We start from the raw sequence: 10,082 nt of genomic DNA on the forward strand, positions 1-10,082 counted from the left end.
CTGTTGAGGAAAACAAAGGAGTTGAATGAGCTAAACAGCCCAGTGAGGTTCCAAAACACACAAGCAGTTCTAATAAATCAAGTAAATTAAGCATAACGCATATATGGTTCATGATTTCACATTGGCACATTAAAATGAGACACTTATCATTTTACAGAAATAAACACACATTAAAAGGATACGGTGTTCACGTGGAACTATTTCAGTCAGCTTCACCTTATAACTTCAATAATTCCCTCGGTTTGTCTGGCCATCACCTTATTCCTCCAGTGCTAATACTCGAGTATACCGAAATGGTGACCCAGGGTTCCAACCTACCCGGCCGAGTCCAATCCTGGCTCGAGCACGTTAGCAACCAAGGGCAGGGCCCAGTTCAGCAAAGAACTTACAACATGCGCAAATAATCAAATAAACCGGTAAACAGTAGAAATTCACGGTTAAATGGTAGAATTTTGTTATTTTAGTAGGTCGAGTGTGATAAAGTACACACTCACCTTAAAACGGTGAAAAATTATATATGAGCAATTATAGGGAGCACTTAATACTTAAACACACAATAATTATGAAGTAAACATGTATCAAAACTATTCAAGTCACGCACCCATGCAAGGAACACTCACTGTTACGTGCGATATGTCTCGATTCCTGGATAACACCCTTGATTACTCTCAAGTCCTGATGTAAGAACAAACAAGTTTAAATGAAAGTGAAAAATAAAAGAGTTTTCGCACTTAAGAAGTGAAGAAACAATAAGTTGGCATATAATTCTCAAATGTATACTAAAGAATAAAGCGAGTCGTTATAGCCTTGAATCAAACCTTTTCAAATTCAAAGTTCAAAAGTAAGAATGGAACCATGAGAAATCAAGTTCTGGGTCAAGAATTAAGCATAATAAAGAACATTAAGGTTTCTCATTTAAATCCAAGGAAACATCAAGTACAAGGGTTTGAGTGTAATATGGAGTACAAATGTTAATTTGAACTAAGAAGAAAATGAATGGAATCAAGAAAAGTGAAGAAAGGAAATACTAAAGAGAAAATATATAGGTCACAGCTTTGTCATGTGTTGGTATTCTGATCATAACTGAGGTTATACAAATCAGATTGAAATCATTTCTATATCATTTCGAAGCTCAGACATAGGGCTACATTTCTTATGAAGACATCGGGTTCAAAATCAGACATCTTCAGGGTCAAAACTGAACAAGGGTTTTCACTGCCGGCAAGGTGTTCTGGTCATTTCAGAAGCTACGATGATCTGATTGATCTGAACTTTTGCAGGTAGAAAGCTGGCTCAATACTCTACAACTTTCATGTTTTGAACAAGAGCTGTTTTGGCCTAAATGATGGACAAATTCTCTTCTCAAATGACTCTTAAAACCTTTCTGAACAGAAAGTTTTCAACTCCAGCAACCAACTTTGGAAAAATCAAAACAGGGATTTTGTAAGTCCAAAAATCACCAAATTTTGACACAAGAAAGTAGATTTGAAGAGCTACATATATCTAGAAGGTCACTTTACAAGATTCTGACCACAAACTAGTCAGATTTTAACTATACAATACAGCAACTACAAAACTAAGGCAGAACAGTCTCGAAATTTATCAAACTTTCCAAAATCACCATAAATCACACAGACAAAACCAGGGTCTGAAATTTTCATAGTTTGTAACCCTATGAATGTAGTTTCAAACGCATTAAACAGAACTCAATTTTGACCTTCCTATACCAAGCTACAACAGATTTCTCAATACTGCTCAAGCTACCCTGTTTCGTACCAGCTTTGGTCACATTACACGACTTCATGCAAAACAACAAGAAATCACCTACTAAAGCCTCGATAATCATCATCAACTTCATACCACAGCTTAAACACAACATATCAAGGTTAATCATGGCCATAACTCTCAAGTCAAGTCTTGCAAATTAACACTATAAAGCTGAAATTTTCACCATCAAGCACAACAAATAGATAGTACTCCAAGTGAGTTGCATAAACATGCCTTCAATCCTCCCAATAGCAAGATAAAAGAAAGAGGGTTTCTTGACCAAAGTTACCTCAAAACCCTAGAAGAATTGTGCAAGAACAAGAGCTTTTCCTTCTAATTCCTTCCACCACAAGCTTGAGGATCACCAAAATATCACTTCTTATGGATGGATTGTGAATTTCTTACAAAGCTAAGAAGGATTCAAGAGCTTGAAGTTGGCTTTTTTTTTTTCTCTTTTCTTGTCCTAATTTCAGCCATGAAGGTTGAAGAAGAAGAGAAAAATGTGTTTTTAAAAGTTAAGGATAATCACAAGATGGTCTTGGTCAAGAAATGCTAGAATGGTGACAAGTGACCAATCAAAGTCCAAGTGTTCCAAAAACCTATCATATTGCACTCTTAAGTCCTTCTAGTTGGTTAACCTCATATAATTATCACCCAACTCCACAATATCAACATATTAAACCATGCAAAAATACTTTACTAACCTCTTGAACTAAAACTTGCCAGAGTTTATCTAACCAAGCGATATTAAGTCTACTAATGTAAAGATCATGACTCCAATGCATTAAAGCAAATTATATGCACTTAAATGAAATAATTGGCAATTCATGCATGAATAAATATTAGGGTTCTCACAAGATGTGCCACTACAGGAGCTACAGATTGTGAACGGTCGCAATTAGATTGTCGCAGTGGGTGAGCCATCGCGGCAATAAGAAAAGCTAAGCATTTATCTGATGTCAAATATAGATCAAGGACAAACATTCAGTAGAATGATTCAAAATGAGATGTTACTAATCAAAGTGGCCCACCATCAGGTAGGTGAAGCAGATGGGAAGGGGGGTGCAATTGGGGATAAGTGCGAAGCTGTGACACAATCAGTAGTAGGAACGGGGACTATAGAGCTGGAACAACTGAGCACTAAACTTGAATCAAATTCACTTCGGGAAACAAATGCATTAGCAACCGTAATATATCTAGAACCAGTGAGTAAATGGGAAGATAATAGGATATGTACAAGAGGTTGCTCGGCAGATCCTAATTCTTTGAGGGGGCAGCAGGAGCGGTCGAGATATCAGAAGAACTCCCTGGAAAGAGTGGATGGTGCTGGAGAGTCTGTGACGACCCCACTTCTCTTTAGGGCAAACCCTAGGGTATCGGCGGGCCGCCTACCTAACTCTCGCCAGGGCTCGATAGGAATCGAATTTAAACTTAAAGATAATCAACCAATAATAAAAGTCAAGTAGAAGAAAAGTCGCTTCGTTATATAATCATTCAAGTCTTACATCACAAAGTTTCTAAAAGGTACATACAATCAGTAAGGATACAGGAGCTCACAGGAGCTAAATTCCCATTGCTTTGCCAAGGCTTGATCCAATACCTCCACGTGATGACACTCCGTCAATCGGGTAGGTAGCAAGTCCGTAGAAACCCCGCTTACTTCCTCCATCCCTCATTTCACCCTCTCGGATCTGTAACCAAACACTCACTAGAAAGGCGATACTACTTGAGTCTGCTAAACAAGATCTCAAAAGATCAAGTTTATGATTTTTTCATGGTTCACCAGGCTTCTCGACCAAGCCCATGTCGGTTCAAGTCGCAAGGTTAGCCAATGAGTTTTGGGCGTCCCCAGATGTACAAATACACTTTGCCAAGTTCACGCAATTCAATTATCAATTCACTTCATACAATTCAACTGTCTAGTTAAGTACAAGAGAATGAGTGCGATAAAGTACACACTCGTCTCGACAAGTCTCAATCACTTAATGAACAAAAAACAATTCAAGTATTTATCAACAATTCATGCACTTGACACTCACCAAATCAAAAGTAAGTGAGCAAATAACGTCTTTAGTTGTCCGCCCCGAGATTCCCTTCGAAACCCTCTTGAGCACCTGAAAAAATAGTGACCAACCATTACTCGCATGCACTCTAGACCACTTAACATTCAAGGAAGAAAATGCACTTGCTTAAAATTTAAGACAACGCCTTAAAGGAGCTTTAATCCATAAAAAATCGAGATTTAATAATGAAGATTTAAAGTCACAAGGGCAACATGTATCATCCATGAAATCGAGTTTAAAATGAACCATCAATCTCAAAAGGAAGTGGAAAGTTCATAAAAGTTCATTTCTTAAGAAATCAGAAAATTTTAGATTTACGCGACAAAACTTGGAAAATCAGATATTGAGTTTGGTAAGTCCAAAAATTAGAAACTTTACACCGTTGAAAACTAGATTCATAGTACTAAAACTTTCCAAAATACACTTTTCCCAGATTCCAACTAAAAACCATTCAAATCTCCGCTCAAAGTTACTGTTCCATGACGACAGGGTATAACCAGTTCTTGTTTTTCAGCAAAGTTTGAAAATTCGGTAAAATTCACAAGAATTGAATCAGCCTCTGAAATTTATAACACAGCAAGAGTTTCAAGTAAAGTTTTAAACACGACAAGCAGAACTAAATTCAGATTTTTGAACAGCAAGATAAAACCGTTTGAAGATGGTTGGATTTCACAGCCTGTTCAACAATTTTCCAGTTTCTAGCTTTGACACAGTTTTGAAATCAGACCATATCTAACTCTACACAAGTCCAAATTGAGAATTATTTGTGGCGTTAGAAACTAGATTCAAAATTCTTGAAATCATCAGAAGACATCATTATCAAATTCGTTTCACAAAAGGGACAAAATTGAGCCACAAGATACAGTTTCCCAGTTTCTCTCGAATAAGCAGGTAAAACAGGTCAGTCCACTTTGCCGATTCGTTACAGCTCACTCAAAATGAATTAGCAGGGGAATTCTACACTGTTTGAAAGCTCTTAGTGTCTAGTTTCAAATGCTGCAAGCAACACTCAATTTTGACTTTTGTGCAAAGAGTTATGTTCAAACAAAGTACCAGTGGCCGGATTTCCAGATTTCTTCCTTTTCAAAAACCCTAGTTTTATGTAACCAATTGAAATGATTTTTGAAAGGCAATTTCCACACACACAATACAACATATAACAAGCAATTTAGCAGTCGTATAACCAACAAATTTTGAAATCCAAGTAAGACAAGAAAACAACAAAAATCGGCCAACTCTCCTCACTAGTTTCTTCCAGCTTTCGCTCCACTTCTCAAGCCATTATCAAGTCTCTCATCACAAAATCAACAACAATCAAGTGAAAGAACCTCAAGTCAGCTACCTAAAGGCCACCTCAAGACCACTAGCATAGGATATAAAGCAAGAAATAAAAGTTTCCTCAAGTCCACTTCCAAGTAAGACAACAAAACAACAAAAAACGGCCAGCTCTCCTCACTAGTTTCTTCCAACTTTCGCTCCACTTATCAAGCCATTATGATATAGGCAACCCTAGGGGAAGACCCTCCTAGAACCTCCCAACCTTGTAATTATCAGAGTTGGATCTTTTCTCCCAACAGAAATTGAACTCGATTGTTCTCATGAACTCAAGACCTCTGACACACAAAGGTAATCAGCAACCTTAAGCAAATAAGGATGGATGAAGCGACACCACGATTAGGGAACAAGCTAATCGATAAAGTCTGATTTGAATCCTAAGCTATGAACTCAAGAATTCAAGAGTAAGTTCGGTTAAGAACTTGTAGGAAAATTCCTCACGATTTCTGGTTGTAATAATCTCTGTCTTTTACTCTTACAAGAGGTGCCTTTTTATAGGCTAAAACTAGGGCAAAAATCCGGCCCACATAAACCTGGAAGAAATTCGGTCCGCACAAAGAGCTTAAAGAGCCAGCTCTTTAAGGCTTTCCGATAAGGCCCAATAAGTAATAAAATACTAAACGCCTAACAACTACTAAACTAGACAGTCTTAAAACAACTAACAAGTATGAGATCATTCCTTCGCTTCAAACGTACAAGTGAACAAAGTAACTTCATGGTCCATCGAATCTTCAAACCTAGCTTGCTCCTTGCTTGTATGGTGAATGATCAAGGCTCGTAAAGCTTCCTTCACCTTCTTGGTTCTTGATCTTGTCATCGGACCACCAATGTTGATCAAAGGGTCCTTGACCCAAGGTTGGAGTTGTTGTGCACCCGTATCCGCATCATTCCCTCCCTCTTCGAAAGGATTCGTCCCCGAATCTTCAAAGTCTGTATCAAAGTCAAAAGGGGATAGGTCAGACACATTAAAAGATGCGCTTATGCCATACTCACTTGGAAGTTCCAATTTGTAGGCATTGTCGTTGATCCTCTCTAGTACACGAAAAGGTCCATCTCCTCTTGGATGTAACTTGGTCCGTCGAGATGCAGGAAACCTTTCCTTCCGCATGTGCACCCAGACCCAATCACCGGGTTCGAATACAACATGTTTTCTACCCTTATTCGCATGTTGTGCATATTGCGCATTTTTCTTCTCAATTTGAGCTCGAACTCTCTCATGCAAGGTTCGAACAGCCTCTGCCTTTTTGACACCATCTGCGCTTAAACACTCATCAACAGGAATAGGTGATAAATCTAGAGGGGTTAGCGGCTGAAACCCATAAACAATTTCAAAAGGAGAATGATTAGTAGTAGAATGAGTGGTTCGGTTATATGCAAACTCAGCGATAGGCAAACATTCTTCCCACTTCTTCAAGTTCTTTTGAACAATGGCTCGAAGTAAAGCACCAAGGGTTCGATTGGTTACCTCAGTCTGACCATCCGTTTGGGGATGACTAGAAGTAGAAAACAGCAACTTAGTTCCCAACTTTCCCCAAAGTGATTTCCAGAAATAGCTTAAGAATTTCACATCCCTATCACTTACAATAGTACGCGGTACTCCATGCAATCTAACCACATCCTTGAAGAATAAATCAGCAACATGGCGCGCATCATTTGCTTTCATACAAGGGATAAAATGAGCCATTTTAGAAAATCTATCCACGACAACAAAGATACTATCCATACCTCTAGAAGATATTGGTAAACCAAGCACAAAATCCATGGATAAGTCTGTCCAAGGAGCATGAGGTACGGGTAGAGGAGTATACAATCCATGAGGGTTACTCCTTGACTTTGCCTGCTTACACTTTAAACACTTATCACAAATGTTAGCAATGTCACGCCTCATTTTAGGCCAATAAAAATGTTCATGCAAAATGTCAAGAGTTTTATCAATACCGAAATGTCCCATCAACCCTCCACCATGAGCTTCTCTAACAAGTAATTCCCTAAGCGAACAATTGGGAATACATAGGCGATTTTCTTTGAACAAGAAACCTTCATGCCTATAGTACTTTTGAAATGCAGCATGTTCACAAGCTTGAAACACATTAGAAAAATCGTCATCATGTGCATACATGTTTTTAATGTGCTCAAAACCAAGTAGCTTAGTGCTCATGTTAGTGATCAAAGTATACCTCCTAGACAATGCATCCGCAACGACATTATCTTTCCCCTTCTTATACTTAATGATGTACGGAAAGGAATCAATAAATGCAATCCACTTCGCATGTCTTTTATGCAACTTTCCCTGACCCTTAAGGAATTTAATTGATTCATGATCAGTATGTATCACAAATTCCTTAGGCATAAGATAATGCTGCCACACTTCAAGAGCACGCACAACAGCATACAATTCTTTATCATAAGTAGGGTAATTAAGAGCTCCCCCACTCAACTTTTCACTGAAATATGCCAAGGGTCTATGATTTTGATGTAAGACAGCCCCTATGCCGATCCCACTAGCATCACATTCAACTTCAAACGTCACATCAAAATTAGGCAAAGCAAGAATAGGTGCTGAAGTTAACAAATCCTTAAGCCTATTAAATGACTCTTCTTGCTCTTTTCCCCATTGAAACCCCACATTCTTTTTAATTGTCTCATTCAAATGTGCTGCAATAGTGCTAAAGTCTTTAACAAATCTCCTATAGAAACTTGCAAGACCATGAAAAGACCTTACTTGAGACACATTGGTTGGAGTCGGCCACTCTAAGATGGCTTTTACCTTGGCGGGATCAACACGTATGCCATTTGCACCAACAATATATCCAAGGAAATTAACTTCAGGAGTGCAGAAGACACATTTTTCCATGTTAGCAAACAACCTATTTTCACGCAAGGCACTTAAAACAAGTCGCAAATGCTCAACATGTTCATCTAAAGACTTGCTAAAGATCAATATATCATCAAAATAAACAACAACAAACTTCCCAAGAAAATGCCTTAAAACATGGTTCATTAACCTCATGAAAGTACTTGGAGCGTTTGTTAAGCCGAAAGGCATCACAAGCCACTCATAAAGACCATACTTTGTTTTGAAAGCAGTTTTCCATTCGTCTCCTTCCTTTATCCTTATTTGATGATAACCAGATCTTAAGTCAATTTTAGTGAAAATGATTGCCCCATGCAATTCTTCTAACATATCATCTAACCTAGGAATAGGATGACGATACTTAACAGTAATTTTATTAATTGCACGACAATCTATACACATTCTCCAAGTCCCTTCTTTCTTAGGCACTAAAATGACTGGAACTGCACAAGGACTAAGAGATTCACGTACCTGGTCCTTTTCAAGGAGGGAATCGACTTGCCTTTGGATTTCCTTTGTTTCCTCCGGATTTGCTCTATAGGCTGGTCGATTTGGGAGAATTGCTCCAGGAACAAAGTCGATTTGATGTTCGATACCTCGAATTGGAGGTAATCCTTTTGGTAGTTCCTCCGGAAACACATCCTTGAATTCCTACAAAAGAGAGTAGATTGCACTAGGAAGAGAATCGGTTATGCCTAGTGTGTAAAAAGAAGAATAATCAGCTTCCCTGTACAGAAGTACTATGAGAAGACTTTGTGCATTCAAAGCCCTTCCTACCTCACGCACACTTGCATAGAAGCTCTTTTTGTTCACTTTCAAGCTCTCGGCCTCACTAAGTTTTTTTCCACTCGAATTTTCTTTTTCGCTCAACTCGGCCTCTACTTTCTTTTTTTCCTCATTCTCAGGCACATTCGGCTTTTTCTTTGCCTCTCTTAGTTGCCTTTTCTCTCGCTCTTTTCTTAGATGCAATTGTTCCTCATACACTTGTGTAGGTGTCAAGGGTGAAAGAGTGATCTTAAGGTTGTCCATAATGAACTTATACTTATTAGTGAGTCCAATATGATCAGCCTGCCGATCATACTCCCACGGACGCCCTAACAAGACATGACTAGCTTGCATAGGAATTACATCACATAAAACTTGGTCCTTGTATCGATCAATAGAAAAAGCAATTAAAGCTTGTTTGGTCACCTTGACTTTCCCCCCATCATTTAACCAAGATAGTCTATAGGGTTTAGGGTGGTAAGTCCATGAAAGGTGCTTTTGCTCGACAAAGTCAGCAGCTACGCAATTAGTACAAGAGCCACTATCAATGATCATGAGACATACCTCATCTCCAATTTTGCATCTCGTATGAAAAATGTTGGTCCGTTGGAGATCATCTTCTTGAGCTTGTGCATTTAGCACTCTCAGAGTCACCATAGTTCGAGCCACGGGGTCCTCTTCTATTTCAACCAGGTCAGCATCCTTCCCCTCTTCTTCAAGCGGTGGTATGTCTGCATATTCCTCGTCTCCTTCGCTTTGCCACATTCCTTCTTCATTCATGTACATGATGCTTCGGTTAGGGCATTGAGCCATGAGGTGGCCAATTCCCTTGCATTTGAAACATGCCTTTGGCTGGTTGGTAGACGTATTGACCCTTGGAAGGACCGGCCGCGGGGTTGGTTTAGAAGGAGTTGCACTCGGATGGAACGGTTGCTCCATTCACCTGTTTTCCCTTTCTTTATTGCCTTGCCTCGGCCAAGCATTGGATGTTGGCAATTGATCTCTTCTCCAAGGTGTGGAAGAGAATGTAGTGGTTCGGCCACTAGGTGTCTTTATAGGTAAGGCTTGCCTTTCCACCTTCTCTGCATAAGACACCATTTGTTGTAGCTCAAAGTGGTCTTGAAGCTCAACCTTCTTCCGAATTTCAGGATTTAATCCATTAAGGAATCTTGCCATGGTTGCTTCCGAATCCTCTTGTATATTGGCCCTTATCATTGCTACCTCCATTTGTTTGTGGTACTCATCAACCGAACTGGACCCTTGGGTGAGTCGTTGGAGCCGATTGTACAAGTCCGTGG

General features: G+C 39.1%; 1 protein-coding gene across 1 annotated transcript; it reads right to left on the reverse strand.

Annotated features, from left to right (window-relative positions):
* Window positions 1–4,270: 4,270 nt before the first annotated feature.
* On the reverse strand, window positions 4,271–9,570 carry LOC140036344 (uncharacterized). The gene is made up of 5 exons (XM_072077713.1): window positions 8,797–9,570; window positions 8,522–8,670; window positions 7,461–8,095; window positions 6,039–6,419; window positions 4,271–4,389 (listed from the first exon to the last, which is right to left on the reverse strand). The coding sequence occupies exons 1-5, from the start codon at window positions 9,568–9,570 to the stop codon at window positions 4,271–4,273; spliced, it is 2,058 nt and encodes a 685-aa protein (XP_071933814.1).
* Between the last annotated feature and the right edge of the window lie 512 nt (window positions 9,571–10,082).

The sequence above is a fragment of the Coffea arabica genome, chromosome 2e (genome assembly GCF_036785885.1).
Source record: "Coffea arabica cultivar ET-39 chromosome 2e, Coffea Arabica ET-39 HiFi, whole genome shotgun sequence".
NCBI classification, from domain to species: domain Eukaryota; kingdom Viridiplantae; phylum Streptophyta; class Magnoliopsida; order Gentianales; family Rubiaceae; genus Coffea; species Coffea arabica.

Bases quoted from the DNA above. Each gene is read 5' to 3' on its own strand.
- LOC140036344 (XM_072077713.1), bottom strand. From the start codon at position 9,570: ATGTACATGAATGAAGAAGGAATGTGGCAAAGCGAAGGAGACGAGGAA. The intron at 8,671-8,796 runs GTAGGAAGGGCT...TCTCTTTTGTAG, and splicing joins TCTATGCAAGTGTGCGTGAG to GAATTCAAGGATGTGTTTCC. The intron at 8,096-8,521 runs GCAAGTCGATTC...ATTGATCTTTAG, and splicing joins GAAACAAAGGAAATCCAAAG to CAAGTCTTTAGATGAACATG.